Below are 18,026 nucleotides of genomic sequence, written 5' to 3' on the forward strand. Positions count from 1 at the left end.
ATATAATAAATATTTTATATTATATATTGAATAATATTTTTAATTATAAGAGTTAAATCACGCGCGCATCATATGTGATACAGCATGCAACATTGGTCTGCTGGTTAGATATAGATAGATAGAGTGAGATGATAGATAGATAGAGATAACACATAAAGTCAAAGACCCTCTATTATCGAAAAAACGAGACGTACATTTCTCTGGTCGGCGACGTTGATAACGTATCTTAAAAATAAAACGTGAAAATTCACAGATCCGGACTTTGCGTCGCGATATCTCCGCTCGTAGGGCACGTAGAAAAAAAATGAAAGGACTTTTATCATACAATTTAAGTATTTCCTGTCGATTGAGCGTATGTAGAACTTGATCGGTTCAGCCGTTACTGAGATCTGATCATCTCGACCCCGAAAAATTTTCCGTGTCGCGTAAAGGAGGCACGGCAGTGTCGCGCGCTTGGCTTAGCGCCGAGACACTACCGTGTCTCCAGATATAATCGGTGATTACTCTCTAATGAATCGACATCTGGCGAGAGTGCGCTAGTCGGTAAAAACGGATAATCTGTGATCGATTAATGTTCGATCGGTTTGTTCGCTAGCTAACACATAGCTGTCCTTACATTCTCCCCCTATAAATTGATCGAAATTAAATGAAATGGCTCGCTTACAATATATATTGACATGCTTAACTTAAACATAATTTAGTACAACACCATGTCAACTTATCTTTAGGTACACACTTTGTGAAACAATCAGCAAGCATTTCATTTGTGCAAACATATGACACTATTAACCCTTTGCGGCATACATTTTTCAGATAAACGGATTTTCACAACAATTTTTATACTCATGTTTTCGGGGTCGCTGATTACGAATTTGAAGTCAGTTTTCAAAAATTCAAAATGGCGCATTCAAGATGGCGGACGATTTTTTTTTAATTTATCGGATTCGCTTGAAACTCGTTACTCGGGGGTTTTTGGAGTCGCTGATTACGAATTTGAAGTCAGTTTCCAAAAATTCAAAATGGCGGATTCAATATGACGGACCAATTTTTAAAAAATTATCTGATTAGCTTGAAAATCATTACTCAAGGGTTTTTGGGGTCGGTGATTACGAATCTGAAGTTTTAAAAAATTCATAATGACGGATCCAATAAAGCGGAAGAATTTTTAGAAATTCATTGAATTCACGTGAAACTCATTTCCGCGTCCTTTATTTTTATCACTGCTAAATGATACAGTCTGTTCTTTGTTTGACTTCTAGGATTTCTTGAAATTTTCATTCAACTTACGTAAGAGATATCGCAATTCTTCACAAACTGTTTCACCGTTTTTTAGGTTGTATACTAGTATCAGTTATGTATAAATTGCCGAGAAAAAAATCATTTCTAGTGAACGGATCATCGTTCACGAGTTTCAAGTGAATCCGATGAATTTCTAAAAATTCGTCCGCCATATTGTACTCGCCATTTTGAATTCTTCAAAACCGACTTCATATTCGTAATCAGCGACCCCAAAAACCCTCGAGTACCAAATTTGGTTCTAATTCATCCTAAAGTTCGTTCAAAAATGATTTATTTCTTAAAAATCAACGATTTAATAACTTACACCGGCGTATAAGGTAGGCTTCCATTACAATACCTTACTGATGAGTCCAGTAGTGGAAGCCGGGACGAAACGCCAAAATTAAGTGATATTCTTTGCAATATATTAGAATAAATTAAAAAGAATTTAATGAATTTATTGGCTCATAGCCCTTCTCTCTTTAGTTGTTAAAATACATATTGAGTCTTGTCACAATCTACATTTTTTAAGTTTATTTATTTATGATAATTAAGATATTAGATTTGTTACATGTAGATATCTGTGGCCCCATGCCAATTAAGTCCGAAGGTGGCTCGCGATATATATTGCTTATTATAGATGATTATAGTGATATGTATTTTACCTATTTTTTAAGAAATAAAAGTGAAGCATTATCAATATGTCAGACATTTTAAGAAAAATGTAAAAATGTGTTACGTAAAAAGATAAAACGCATACGTACTGATAATGGTACCGAATTTGTTAATAATCATTTTCGTGAGTTTACAGATAAAGAGGGTATTGAACATCAAAAGACTGTTCCATATAACCCTGAGAGTAACGGAAAAGTAGAAAGAGGAAATCGGGTGATATTGGAACGAACACGTACTCTATTGTATGAGAGCAAATTACCGTTATCATTTTGGGCAGAAGCTGCAGCTTACGTTACTCACACTGCTAATTTAACTCCAAGAAAAAAACAAAATAAGACACCGTATGAGTTTTGGCACGGTAAAATACCAAATGTTGATTATTTAAAAACATTCGGATGTACGGCATACTACTATGTACCTAAGAACGCGCGTAATAAGTTACAACCGAGCAGAAGAAAAGCAATAATGCTAGGTTATTCGCGAGAACGTGTAGGATACCGTTTATATAATATTGAGCGTAGAATAACAATAGAAGAGCGTAACGTAGCATTTGATGAAACACAAAAGGGGAATAAATATATGAGTCAGTGTCAAACAGACAATAATTATGAGATTTTAGACGTTGAGAATATAATTAACATTTCTAATAATAATAATACAAATAGAGGCAACATGGATAGAGTAGAAGATTATGAAATAGGGTTAGATAGTGATGCTTCTGATGACGAAAGCATATATGATAATTATAGCACAGATGAGGAGCGAGATGATACTAATGCGATAGGAAATTTAGATAATATAGATGAAAATAGAGAAATTATTAAGAGAGGAAGACCGAAAGGCCTTACATTAGCAGAAAGTATAAGACGTAAGGAGGAGTATTTAAAGGAAAGAGAGGAACGTTTACTAGATGAAGGTGTACGACGCTCAGCCAGATTGAATAAACAACACGCACAATTAGCAGATAGTATTCAGACACCGCGTAATTTTTAAAGAAGCGCAGCATAGTAACCATTGGAAAGAATGGAAGAGTGCTATGAGAGAGGAATTAAAATCATTAGTCAAACATAATGCGTAGGATATGTGTGAACGCCCGAATAATGTTAAAATAATAAAAAGTAAGTGGGCATTTTCTATTAAACGAGATCAAAATAATAAAATTAAATATAGTCATTGTCCGAAAAAGAAACATTATATCCTAGCGAAAAGGATCTTGCATTATTTAAGCGGTACAAAACTTAAGCGACTTTGTTACAATCGTAAATGTGGGTTACTAAAAGCATATTCTGATGCCAGCTGGGGAAATGCGGAAAACGGTAAATCATTTTCAGGGGGAGTTATACTTCTCGGTAATTCTCCAATCATATGGAAAAGTAAAAAACAAAGAACCGTGGGTAATTCTATCTGTGAGGTTGAGCTCTTTGCGGTTGCGGAGATAACTAAAGATATCATGTGGCTACAAAATATGCTTATGGAACTGAGATGTAATGATTATATCGACAAACCGACTGAATTATTTTGCGATAATCAAGCTACAATACAGTGGTTAAAGAATGCGAAGTCATCAAGTAAAACACGCCATGTCAATTTGAAATTCCATTTTTTACGTGATGAAATTGAAAATAAAACTTTAATAGTGTCATATGTTTGCACAAATGAAATGCTTGCTGATTGTTTCACAAAGTGTGTACCTAAAGATAAGTTGATATGGTGTTGTACTAAATTATGTTTAAGTTAAGCATGTCAGTATATATTGTAAGCGAGCCATTTAATTTAATTTCGATCAATTTGTAGGGGGAGAATGTAAGGACAGCTATGTATTAGCTAGCGAACAAACCGATCGAACATTAATCGATCACAGATCATCCGTTTTTACCGACTAGCGCACTCTCGCCAGATGTCGATTCATTAGAGAGTAATCACCGATTATATAGATTTAACTTTGATCACTGTGAGAGCTCGTCTAGTACAGTCATATTTGTCTCAATATAGTTAATAATAAAGTATCGTTATTTGAATATAATCGATATGACTTTCATCCACCTCTTAATCTCCAACAACATTAGATTAAGTTTCGCGCTGACATATTTACTATATTTATTTTACAATATAAACGCATAATGAATTATCCGTATATTTTCTGAATGCATAGTTTTCAACAGGTCTTAGATTTTTTATCGTTATATTTTTTTGTTATTGTCAGTACTCAGAATGAGAGAATTCCGAGATTTGCTAGAAATTAAAGCTCCTGACTAAATTACCGCAATCATATTGGATCACGTTATAAGTAAGAAATAACATATTGAAGCTTCTTACATGCCATGTGTAAGTAAAGAGAATTTTGATAAAACAAAATAATGAAATTACTTTAAAACGCGAGAATTATAGCTGTATTTACTTTTCTGCTAGTCAGTAAATAGTCGAGTAAAGGGCATGAAATGAAAATAGACATAAAAATATATTGTGCGTATTTTCATTTCACTTATCTTTTACAATTATTTATTGGCTGTAAGGAAGATAAGGATTGTTTTGAAAAAAATAATAAAATGTTTTAAATTTTTTAATACACTTATAAAAATAAACTATCCCCACGTCTCATTATTTTTTTTTACTCAAATTCTCTTTATAAGTGGCATGCAAGAAACTTCAACCGTTCAACGTGTCATTTCTCATTTGTCACATTGTTGATCCAATATGGCCGTGGCGGCTGATCAGGAGCTTTAGCCAAGCCTCATTTCCGAGAAATCACGCTATATTTTAAAAATACAAGACTGAAAATAAGAAAGATAAAGATAAAATCGACAATAAGCCAGCGTTACATTAGTGATGTTACAGCAGATTACAAATGACGCGCATCCTGCCGCTGGTTGTGCATCCCGCACTTGATATTATGTTTCGAGGAATGTCACAAAGTACAAATCATGTTCTTTCAATAGTGTTATCTTATACTAAGTTACAGCTAATAATAATCAATAACACGATCAGCGTTGCTTATTTCTTCTCAGAATGTCTGCGTGAAGACGAATATACTTTGAGTTCCTTAATTGCTACTCCTAATGACTAATATTGTAAGGAATAAAGATTTTTAACGAAGTAATTACGATCGAGGTTTTTGGTCACAATATGTGTTCTATCGATGCGAGATATGTAATTGTAATTGTTGTTTACGTAGAGGAGGGAGAAGGCACGTGCCTTTGCAATCGACTGTATTTCAGCTTATTGTTCTGCGAATAGAAATAACTTTTCGTCAATTAAGGCCCTGCTCACAATAGAAGAAATATTAGAAATAGAAGTAAATATATTAAATCAAAAGAGTTAGGAATAGAAATTAAACGTAACGTACAATGGATACAAATAAACTTTGATATTTTTTATTTGTATTTATCTATTGCGCGTTATGTTTAATTTCTATTTCTAATTTTTTATTTTTCTAATTCTTTTCTGATTTTTCCTTATTCGTATTCCTAATATTTTTTCCATTGTGCACCGAATTTAACTTTAACAATTTTTTACGTGTCATTATTTGAACACTTACAGTTCTGATGCCTCGATCACGAAATTGCAACCGACAATTTGCACATCGTAGCTTTCTTGAATCCGTGCATTCGAATCTGTTTGTTACCTGAAACATTAGATATTTTTTTGTTAATAAATCAATCAATGAATATAAAATTCATTTTTTCTTCTAAAATATAGTTTTATTTAATAAGGTGGATGCCACGATAGAATTAACGTAGCGAAGCATTCTGTGAATGCGTAGTAGAAGAGTGAATTTGGGAAAAATATGATTAACAAAAATTTAATTTGTTCTAGTATACCAGTGCTATTATGCGCAGGAAAATGTCTAATGGAGAATATTTGATTATTTTCAATATTTCTATCGCCATAATGCGTAGTATTCACCTTATTGATTCCACCATGGTGAATACAAAGTTTTTTTTCAACCGAAAACATCACAAAATAATTATTTTTAATTCAAAATTGAAACGATAAATTTATGGGCATGCAATTAACATGCGCATGTATGATATATGTATATTGCTCTTTGCTACCACACATAACTCAAAAATTATCATTTTTTAATTGTAAAAAAAATAATGGAAATACAAAGAAAAAACATAGATACTTTAAAAGTACATTATTTCTCTATAAATCAGTTATTACATCAAAATTGCATTTTAAAAATTGCATAATAAAATTACAAAATTTTAATGGTTCAGAATATTGGAACTTATTTTCTGGAAAATTTTGTTTGTTGTAGCAAATGAGTGATGCTTGTTTAATTAATTCGTAATAGAAATTGACCATTTACCTTTTTACTGTCCAGCGGGGCGCAAAATTCACAAAAGTATCTCCCCTTTTTGTCTCTAAAGACGATAAAGCATCTTGAATTATCCGAAGTTGGCGTTAAACTCTGAAAAGCACGCGATTGAGACAATACAAATCGAGAACGTGAGAAATTTTCCAAATCTTTAAATTTTTGAAATAATGAGATTAGTCACTTTGAAATCACCTTTTGTCGACTATAAAGTGAACAAGCAGCGTTCAGCTGACGTTCAGTTATAGGACTCGGTGTTTTAATTCTTGCTGAATACTCGTTCTAGGACAGAAAAAAAAGATTGAACACATAATTGAAGTTTACTTTCAAACTCCTGATCTTAAGAACAAGAACGTTTTTATACTTCTTCAATATTCTGATTATCAAGTATCGTCCTGGTCATCCTTTCGGAGATAAAGTCCTCATTTATTATGCATACGTTTCTAAATGACAAGTAAGGTTCGTAATTATAAGCTTGCGTCGACATTGTACACGCAGAAAGAATGTTTTTTTAAAAAATTTTTTTAAATTAACTATAGATATAAATCCAAAGATAATTTTGTTTTAATCACTAAAACAATTGTGTAGGATGCTCAAACTGGTTGCCAAGTTATTAAAACTTTTTGCAGTATTATCATTTAATATTAAAATTATCGAGCAAATATTATTGGCTGCGTTCAGCAGAGAAAGCAACTTTACAACTGTTTTAATATGATTAATCTTGCCTTTAATTCCTTATCTAATATTGTATTTTCTATATAAAAATAGAATTCAACATTTTTAATTCTTTTTTTACAATAATTATTTCCTTTATACTATAAAATATAATTTATCTTATAAATATGATAAAATATACCTTCTTTGTTATATTTCCTTTATTTTCATAATTATTCACTTGATCCATTTATTGAATAAAACATGTTGCTACTCTTAATATTAAGTGTTGTACAAATATTTTTATTGGTACAATAGAGAATTGTTTTCAACTCTAGTTACATTTTTAGATACTTTAAAAACCATTGTAAAAACCAAATGTAGATCTGCAATCTATGCAAATAAATCGCTATTACGGTGATCGTTAAAAAATAGTTACATGCCAACGATTATGCGCGATTGCAAAAAAATGGTAACATAGCATTTACCAATAAAATACCTCAAAATAAAAAAATATCGCGAATTATATTTAAGCTATAAATTGAAAAAATTATAATGAACTTAGCGACGCTTGTATGCTTACACTAAAAAAAAATTTTTTGTACTACTCGTGCGAATTGTTTTCTTTGGCAGCAACGTCAATAATTACAAACAAAAAATATGCCTTAATGATTATTTCAAATCGCCGCCGTTCTCTAAAACCTACATAAAATGTCAAAAGGAAAAAAAAACAGAAAAACAAGAGGGAAGAGAGAATCACAGCTGAGCGCGAGCAGTTTCTTGCTTCAAGATCGGTCTGGGACGTTTTTCGTTATCATTTACCACGTCAAGCAGATTGTAACAGGATGTAACGTTTTCCGTAGTTGAACAAATCGGTGTAAAATTTAAAACAAGATTTGGTGCATAATTCTTAACGAAGCATGACGTAGCAACGTTGGTTGTACGCGATATCGCGTCGCTGTTTCCTGATTTCATCAGGACTCTACCGTGCCAAAATTCATAGTCCAATTTCTTGTCGGTGGGACTTGGATCCGTCATAGTCGATGTTTGGGCATTGATTTGCTTATTATATTCATGTGATCGACAGTCACAGCTATCACGAGCATGACGAGCCGAGGATTGCGGATAAGCTGCGACGTTCTTTGGATAGAGATAATCTGGTTGCTGCAGCAACACATAACATGTTGGATTCTGGAGAGTGGCCATTTGCCGAGTCTGATCAACTGTCATGCTAGTAGAGAAATTGGTACTATTCGAAACTCCAGAATCGTTTGAGTATTGGTATCCGTTAAACAAGGAAGGCGGCAAATATTTCGCGCCGTTCTTCCAATCGTGTGACGATTTGTCCAATAACTCGTAAGTCAAGGGACTATCGGGATTTGTGGACAAGTTGGGCATCAGATTGGAACGCCATATGTCAAAGTTGGGGAAACTGTTGGCGTCTTTCTTCCATTGGATCTTGTCCTGGAAGTGGTAATGCATGTTCGATGGCTGTACGTTATCATTAATATCCGTGAGCACCATTTGCTGTTTCTTATCCTTGTCCTGCAAAGAATCGTTCATAGCCGACATAGCTAGCATAGTAGAATAACGAGTAGCGTTACGGTTGTGATTGGAGGGTTTAATGACCGATGAATTAGTTTGGCCATTCGGTGGACAAATTGGCAAAATCTTTTTCCGATCACAGAAAGAAGATTCGTTCTGCATTGGTGAGACTGATGTGGACGTGGTCTTCTTGGATTGTAGATATTTCCGGGTAATCTGTACGTCGCCTTTATCGTCAACACTGCCACGGTCTTCATACTGGCAATATGGAAATGCGATTTATATAAAGAAAGAACTAAATATTTCTAAGGCGGAAACAAAGATCTGTTTGCATCAACTCATTAACTCGCATTTATAGTCAGATCTTATATTTAAAACCGTCTTAAGTACTGTCTTAACATGTCATGAATCAATCAGAAAGCTATATTAGCATCTAAAACAATCTTAAAATAAGAACCGATTATTATAAATACCAGCCATTGATCGACTAACATTAAGATTTCTATTAGCTCATTACTACAATCCTAGATTATAACATCAGAAACAAAAAAACACAAAAAATTCTGGTAAAAAGATATTTGAATAGAAATATTTTTCAATAAAAAATATTTATAATAGAATAAACTTATAAAATTTATCGGAAACTATCTTCTCGTTTCAAGGAGAAATTAAATTGTTTTTAATTATGCATAATTCGTTTCCAGATATGATCATTTATAATTTAATGAAATAAAAAGAAAGTTTTTGGTCAATTCGATAATTATAAATGCTGTTTTGAATGTTGTCTATAGAAATATATTTCTATTTTAATAATATATATTTCTATATTTCATATTTTACAAAAAGTTTATTATAAATTTTGCCTTCTGAAGTCATCATAATTTAAGATAGTATAGTGACAAATGAATAGAAAGCTTAATCCTAATAATATACGAATATTATGTAATAATAGTAAAGTATCATATTGGAATGTGCATTTCATTGTTTCATAATCAAGATTTGTAAAATGTCCGATGACTTGATTTTATTGAATTTTTTGGAATTCTTGCAGTTGGTCAATATTCAAATCTGAAAATGTATTTTAACATTTTTAACACATTATTAAAGCATATAATTATAACTATTTTTATAGTAAAGATAGTATTTTAAATAATCTTTGCAGACTCCCCAGAATAATCATGTTTTCGAAATATAGAGCGTCAATAGATAAGATGTGTGGCAACATAACGCGTTAAAAATAATTTCATAATCTCGAACTTATATATACTGCCATACTTGTTTGTCATAAACAAAATTTTTCCTTCGAAAATATTCTCGCATAAATTCATAAAATCTATAGGAGTTTTGAAAGCAAGTAAACTATACTTGTCCTCCATAAAACGCAGTGTGACATATCAGGGCATAGTAAAATTTTAGTTTATGGAAGTCAACAAGAGTTAAAGAGCCAAGAGGCCTGACATATATTGCAAGGTCATGACTCTGTGCGAATTGAAGTATATAGGCAACTATATTATGAAACAATTCAGGATGGATTCCGATTGAAATTATTCGGTTTTCCTTAGAAAACATAATCAAAATTTAAAAAACATAATTGAATAATTCCTATCGAAATCTATTCCAAATAATAAATCTATATCATGATATATATATTCGGATTTTTATTAGTTGCATGAAACATGATCTTCATTTAATCTTTAGTAACGCACGGATTATTATATACATATATTGCCATTCTTTTCTTAGAAAATATTCTGTAAGACTATAATAAGCTTATTACGAAATTCTGACTGATAGTATAGTAAACTGTGATGGTAAAAAGAAAAATGTTAAGTTTAAATTATTTTTAAACTAAAAGCTGAACATAAGTTAATCATTGAAAACTGCGGGATCTTATACAAACAAAAAATAAAAATTACAGTAATTATGCAGTATAAGAGATGAAATCCCAATGACTTCGACCTTAACCTTATGTTGTCAAAAGTTATTCCAATTTGTATAAACATACGTTACTATTTGTTTGAGGACATTAGCTACCTATATGCCATTACATATTAAGATTGTTTGACTTTTCAAACATATAGCCTTAGTAAACGCATTTAAGTAAATAACTTCGAATCATATATTTTTTAAACAGAATTAGTGTGTTTAAAATTTGACAAGTTCGGAAAAATTGTTTATTAAAAACATGAATATGGAATTAGGAAAGTATTGATTGAAGTAATTGATCGAAGTAACTAACTGATAAAAACTAATATAGTCGAAATGTCTTAAATTCTAGATGTAAAAAATTAAATTAATAAAACTAGATCTTGTATTTGCTTGTTAAATAACCTTGTCATTGTTTTTATTGCGTATATACGAGCTTATTTAAATTATAGATTTGGGAACTTTTCTATAAAAATTGTAAAACTATTTAAAATTTCCGAAAAATTTTGAGAAAAATTTTCACCAGAGGACAATGACTCGTATCGTCACGTGAAATGTAATTATTAATAAGAAAATCTTTCTGATATACTTTTCTCGACGTGTGCTATCAAAAAAGGTTAGGAACAAAATTTACTTGTAAATGTGCGTTAAATAGAATTATTCTGTTCAAACAATGCTAACAATAGATAGATAGATAGATAGCAGTCTACTCTTAAATTCAGTGCACATACCATTTCAGCCTTGGCTAGATAAATCCACAGCTTGCGCCATGTGCTAAACTTGTTCTGATCGCTAAAGTTGTATAGCATTTTCTTCGAAGCATATCGAGTCGAAAACGGGCTATGATAGTCACAATACTCGTTACTCGGCACTTTCGAGGTATTCATGATTATTAATTGAGAGACAGAGATTGAGAGCGAAAAGAATTGTTTAACACGGCCGCGTGAATGGAACTATGCGCGATCAGCTGATACCGCCGGTACTGTTGTCTGGACATTTAGTTCACTCTCTCTCTCTCCCTCTGAGCCCGGGTGATTGATTAAAACTAAAAACTGCGTACTAGCGCCATGTCTTGGAAAATACATGAATCTATTTCAAACGAGTCGCTTAGCGCTCTGCCGATAATTCAGAATGAATGTAGTAACGAATCGAAGAGAAATCAAAGTGGTCACTCTGATCTTTTTTTGTGTATCAAATCTCGTAATGTCCAAGGACAAAAACAAATGCAACAGTGAAGTTATCACAGAGCAAATGAAGACTGATAAAATAATAATACAATAATTGAAATAATTAATAATAGTACATTACGATACAAGTGCGCAAAGTAGGTGACCCGCACGAGCCGAGTTTGTCAAAAGAGCGAGTGTGGGTACACCTACGCAGCGCACGAGTATAGTATACTATTTTTCCTATTAAGTTTTCCGCAAAGTTCGAACTTTGCGCACGGTAATAGGAAAAAATTAATACAGTAAAATAGCTTGAGTAATCATTCAAATTTTGTACTAATTTTAAAATACAAATAAATATGCAGTATAATTCTCTCCGATTTTCCTGGAATTTTGTATATTTTCATGCGTGGAATATATTCTAAGAAGAAAAATGTTTGTCAAGTTTTATTGTATTTTTTAATTTTGAAGTTGTTTCATATCGGTAAGTTAGAAAATGATAATTTAATTATAATTCTGTGATTATTCTCTGCAATTCCCCCGGCTTTAATTAATTATAAACACAAATTATTTTTTATATAACTTAAATTACAGTAAAGAATAGTTTGTGATTCAAAGTTTAGATAATTTTTATTCTTTTTATGCGGACATCAAAATTTTGAAATTGTTCTTTTTATAATTAAGGAAATAATAATAATATACACATATTCCAATATGACATACTGTTCAGTAAAAAAAAAAGAATAATTCTATAAATCTTATAATTTATTATTTTTTATTATTCTTTATCTTAAATTGAAGCACTGACGTAAATAATTTACACTACAAATTGAAAAAAATTAAAAGAAGCCAGCAATATTTTTAACATTTCTGTACATGAATTTAATTAAAAATAATAATTTAGTTTTAAATAAGAATCGATTAAAAAAGTGGATTTACGCAAATAAGACAGATTTTAAAATGCTTCAATTTTAATTATTAAAGTCTCATATCATTTTAGTTTTAAACATAAAAATTCTAATTTCCTGCTCACCACATTAGAAGGATTCCAATCGACACGTGCCCATTCGACGTGGACTTCGTTACACTTGAAAAGTCTTTCAGGTCTCAATTTTCGTCTCGCTAAAGCTGCGTTGCGATGAGATTTGAAAGAAACTATAGCATAAGCCCCGTCGTGATTCGGAAATCGATAAACAGATACGTACTCTATGTCCCATGCTGATGCATAAATCACCTAAGTACATATCGAAAAAAACAAATTAACATTTTTAGAATAAGAATTAAACAAATAAACATGAAAAGCCTTTACTTATTTAGAAATTACAATATTACGAAATAATATATTCAATATAAAAGAATATAAACAAAGAATAAACATTTCAGTAAAACTTACTTTGGACAATCTTTACATCTTGAACAATTATTTGAATAGTTCTTTGAATAATTTTTAAGTTACAAAAACTTCAATTACTTACAAACTTAGAATTTATATTATACATATTCCATTTTACATTATAGATATAATTATGATGACAAAAACATTTCAGACAAAAATTCTGTTAACAGAGGGAAAAAGATGGTAACCTTAATTGACCCTGAGATGTATTTAGAGTCAGATCAAAATTACCTAAATTTTTTAAAATGAAATTGAATACGAATTCTCTCAATCCATCGATTAAAAAAAAAATGGGCTTTGAAAATGCAAACATAAAAGATAAATAAAGAGATCTACCCTGATGACTTCTTCCGATTTGATATGCCACGGTAGGGGACCGATGTAAAGTTTGCACTTGTTCACGCTCGCCAGGACACGTATTTTCCTGCCTGGCGAAATCTCGTACTGGTCCAGCTGAGTAATGGCGCGCGCCGCATCCTCCGGATTGGTGTACATGATGAAGCAATAACCCCTCGTTAGTTCAGTCATGTCGACCATCAGTCGAATCTGAAAGACCTCGCCGACCATTTTGAACAGCGGATACAAAGTGTCCTCATAGATCGTCTTCGGAATTCGGCCTACAAAGATCTCGCAGTCTATACCAGGAGTTGGTCCGTTCCAACGGATCGGTTGGATGCTGAGGATCCTCTGTCCGTTGATCTGCGTGGAAGCTAGCTTGTGCTCGTTCAAAAGTCGAAGGACGTTTCTATGCGTTTGTAATTGTCGACGTAAGGAGGGACACATGAGCGACGACTTACTCTTCTCACTTTCTGTACACACAATATTATTGAAGGTGTAAGTGTTAATGAGATAAACTTAAAAATTAATAATACTGTATCATTTTGGTTAAAAATGATGAAAAGTGGGTTTTTTCGATAATAGTTATTTTTATATAAAAGAGTAAATTAAATAAAACAGAAATTTCATACATTAAAGAAATACTTGTTGCTAATATACGTGGCAAATCATATCACTTTAGATATAAATATGTGCAACAATACTGTTACAAATTAAAATTATGCCATTTTAGCATTTTTAATAATAAAAACATGCAAGTTTTAGATAATAATGCAATTACTTGGAAAATTGATTACGTATAGTAAATAGCTTAAAAATTTATAATATATAAAAGAATAAATACAGCATTATATTATAAAAAAGATGAGTATAGATTAATAATAAAAATTTTTTCTTTATAATTATAAATTTAATTAAAGATGAAATGACTTATACAACGATTTGTAAAATAGGCGATTCTCTTAGATATGTTGCACGGTTTAATGTATTAATATACGTAATAATATTTAAATACGTCATGGAGAAACATTGTTCGAACTAATGCAAGTTATTGTGTATTCCTATTACAAAAGAGATGTTTCTCAATATCTATTTTCATTTAACCGAGTTTATAATAAAAAAACATCTCAAAGAAGAAGAGACGTAAGTCGAAAATACAAAAATAGTTATAAGTATAAAAAGTATATGTATGTAAATAGTATATATGTAAAAAATACATTCACACCTTTAGAAAGAAGTTTTTCGAAAGAAATGAATTCAATTGCCTTTTCTTTTCTTCTGTCGATTTTTCATCGCTTTCCTCTCACTACAATTACAGTCATTAAGGCTAATTCCACAATGTGCTTTTTGTTTCCTGTTTCTTGCTGTTTGTCTCTTGCCTTCTTGATCAAAAAGCCAAGAGACAAACAGAGACAAACAGCAAGAAACAGGAAACAAAAAGCACATTGTAAAATTAGCCTAAGAATTATAGAATAGGCCCCTTAACTTGATCTATGTATATATTGTATATGTATATAGAATGTCCCATAATTCTTATTTCTGAGAGAAGATGATGGAATTTTAAACTAAAAAATCTTTTCCAATTTTGGCTCAGATCATCATTTACCGAGTTATTAACGATTAAAGCTGATCAATCGGATAATAAATGCAAGTATCCAAGGAGCCTCATGGCAGACTATGTTTTTGCATATTCCGGCTGGCTGCAATCTAATTTATCAACTTTCAATCGTTAATAATTTGATAAACAATAGTTTGAGCCAAAATTGGGAAAAGAACTTTCAATTCAAAATCCCATTAGAGTTATGAGATTCTATATATATATATATATATATATATATATATGTGTATATACAGAATTATAGAACACACTGTATATATATAAAATTAATCGTTTATTTTGTGTGTGTGTTGTCATTGTAATAATTTCAGAACACTGATCTAAACGTTTTTAATTTATGTAAAACACATATTTGATTTGTCTTAAAAATGATCTTTTTCATTAACAAACGCTACTTTAAAGTAATTATACCGTGCCTTTGTAAATATTTCGTAAAAGGCTTGGTAAACGGTGAACAGAAAGCACGCACTCCCTCTAACAAATACTTAATAACTCTTAAGTAACAACACAGATAAAAGAAAAAAAAAAAAAAGAGCATAGCATCTCCGACTCACCGTTGTCAAAATTTTCCGAATCCAGGGAAATTTCCTGTTCTACGATACCGACGGTATTTTCAATATCGGTGACGGAAAATTGCTGCCAGACTGGAATCTCATCGTTCTTCAAACTCTTCATTCTCCGAAACTCGCGCTTATCCTCCTTCCTGCTGCCTCTCCTGCGGTTACCTTTGCGGTTCTCCCTTGATTTGTTTTCCATCTTCGCACACACTTCCTATTAATAAACCGACATCAGCTGGACATCAAGAACAATCTCGAACGGTCAGAGATGCGAAAGAACGATACACATATATGCATGTATCACTGCGTAATTAGTTACGTATAAAGGAATACATGCATAATATATTCATGCGGGAATAATAATCGTAAATCGATCTACTGCCGCGACGCGGAACTGATTCTTTCGACGAGAAAACGAAATGAGTGTTGATGAGTGTAGCGACCTGGCGACTGGCGCGGCGTGTCGCTCATGCTCTTGCTCTGGCCAAGGTAGAAGACGTAGGACAAGAAATAAATTCGGTTCGGATATATCATGATTGGCGGACGATTTAGGATGGAAGGGATCGACCGTCGTCTCTCTTCCCCCGCATGATTGCCTTCTCTTCTTCCGATCCACGGAGGAATGAGCGACAGCCACTGGATCGACTTTCGTCTGTCAACATTTGTACCGTGTCGCCGTAGCCGGCGGCGGGATCCGGCAGGCTTACGCACGCAATACCAAACAATCGGTGTATTATGTGTGCCGCGCGTGTGTGTGTGAGTATGTATCAACGATGCGCACGTGCTACGGATTATGCTCGCGTAACTATACGCTTTTCAAAACAGATCGGCAAGACGGGAAGATTTTCGAGGTAATAGATTTGGAAACGATAATTTTCTACTTATACGTATAAAATACTTTTTTTCTCGAGAATTGGGCAGAAATTCGCGGTCCGATTTATTATTAAAACTCAAGCGGTAATTTTTTTGGCACGTAAAAGATTTAATAAAATTTTCCTTGCACCACTTAAGAATTTTAAGGTTTAAAATCTCCTACTCTCGAAAGGTCACTATATGTTTTTTAGTGTAAGTTCGATAATGTTTACATTTATAGAAAACTACGAGGTGGATAAAATACAATTTTGTGGGTCTGTTAGACGTGCCTAAAAAAAATTTACAAAAATTAACGTAAATATAGTATTTTGACCACTTTAATAGAATTTCTACAAGATTTAAAAACTTCTTTTTTTTTATCGAGAGATTTTTTGAGGGGCAAAAAGGAAAGTTTGAAATGACTTTTAGAGAGGAAAATACAAAAAATAGCTCAAATTAGAGTTAAAGTATTGAGAAAATTATAATATAAGGGATAACTTTTGGACTTGGCAACAATATTAAGCAATACTAGTAGAAAGATATATGTAAAATACAGAAATAAGATTATAAAATTTATGTTTATAATTAAATCTCTCTATATCAGAAACTATTAGATTTATAATATATCCAAGCAACAAGAACAGATCGAGCTTCATGTCAGAATAGTGTAAATAGTCAAATAATGTGTACATGACACGTTTAATTTTGTAGTAAATTATTCGCAATAAGAGATTCACAGTTAAATAAACCATTTAAATAAACCTCATTTATGTTATCTATTCGCTTCCCCATACATTACTTATTTTTCCACATCTTTTCCATACTTTTTCACATCTATATGTGCACAACAATTGCGGAAAAGTTGCATTAAACATGTTGCTACGTTTAAACATGATGCGACGTTTAAATTCAAAACGTGCGATAGCACTTCGCGTTAATTACCAAGTTATCACTAAAGAGTACGTAAAAGGTAGAGAGTGACAAAGAAAGCGACTGTATTGCCAACGTGACATAGTATTGATATAGATTATTGAACGAGAACGCCATAATGAGTGAGTTAACTGATTGTGAGTTCAATGTACAATGTACAAAACAAATAACTTATATCCTACGTGGGAAAGAGCGAAAAAGAATGTAACAGTGAATCAAATGTTATGTTTATTTCCTATACTTACTGTTAGTTTCTTACTAATACTAGTAGAAAGACATAATTTTTCTTCAATTATTTTCAAATATCATCATTATCTTTATTATTATTCGACTTTTATCATCATTATACAAAATGTATTATTATTAATAGATATACGTATCAAAAATTCGTGCAGCGAAAAAGACATTAAAAATGTAAAAAAAAGGCATTAGGAGGTATATCTTGCAGTATCTTTACGCCAAATAATTTTGTGTGTTAAGATATTCTAAAATATAATAAAAAATCAAAAGTACCTAATACCACAAAAAACAAGTGAAATTAAATGCAATATTTTATCGCAAATATATTAAAACAAAGATGTTCAAAAATATAATGGAAAAACCAAAAATGATGCCATAAAAAAGAAGTGAAATCAAAATAATATATATTTGAAATACGTTTATTAAAATAAGTCTCACGTAATACAATTTTCCGAGTGGCGTCTTAAAGATATCCTTATGATATAGACGTCCTTTAGAACTGTGTTGCATAATGTTTTACGATTGAGAGATTATT

General features: G+C 31.8%; 2 protein-coding genes across 2 annotated transcripts in view; both read right to left on the reverse strand.

Moving 5' to 3' along the window:
* Adsl (adenylosuccinate lyase) overlaps nucleotides 1–11,283 on the reverse strand; it is a 48,033-nt gene extending 36,750 nt beyond the window's left edge. The window contains exon 1 of the mRNA XM_018546721.1: nucleotides 11,128–11,283. Coding sequence (XP_018402223.1) covers nucleotides 11,128–11,283 — 156 coding nt within the window. The remainder of the gene's footprint in view (nucleotides 1–11,127) is intronic.
* A 1,270-nt stretch (nucleotides 11,284–12,553) lies between these two features.
* On the reverse strand, nucleotides 12,554–15,668 carry LOC108779311 (RNA-binding protein 47). The gene is made up of 3 exons (XM_018546702.1): nucleotides 15,467–15,668; nucleotides 13,295–13,767; nucleotides 12,554–12,796 (listed from the first exon to the last, which is right to left on the reverse strand). Exons 1-3 carry the CDS (start codon nucleotides 15,666–15,668, stop codon nucleotides 12,554–12,556), a joined length of 918 nt encoding a protein of 305 aa, XP_018402204.1.
* Nucleotides 15,669–18,026: the final 2,358 nt, after the last annotated feature.

The sequence above is a fragment of the Cyphomyrmex costatus genome, unplaced genomic scaffold, assembly GCF_001594065.2.
Source record: "Cyphomyrmex costatus isolate MS0001 unplaced genomic scaffold, Ccosl1.0 scaffold58, whole genome shotgun sequence".
NCBI classification, from domain to species: domain Eukaryota; kingdom Metazoa; phylum Arthropoda; class Insecta; order Hymenoptera; family Formicidae; genus Cyphomyrmex; species Cyphomyrmex costatus.

Bases quoted from the DNA above. Each gene is read 5' to 3' on its own strand.
- LOC108779311 (XM_018546702.1), bottom strand. From the start codon at position 15,668: ATGGAAAACAAATCAAGGGAGAACCGCAAAGGTAACCGCAGGAGAGGC. The intron at 13,768-15,466 runs GTGAGTCGGAGA...TTGTGTGTACAG, and splicing joins TTCGGAAAATTTTGACAACG to AAAGTGAGAAGAGTAAGTCG. The intron at 12,797-13,294 runs GTAGATCTCTTT...ATATGTACTTAG, and splicing joins AATCGGAAGAAGTCATCAGG to GTGATTTATGCATCAGCATG.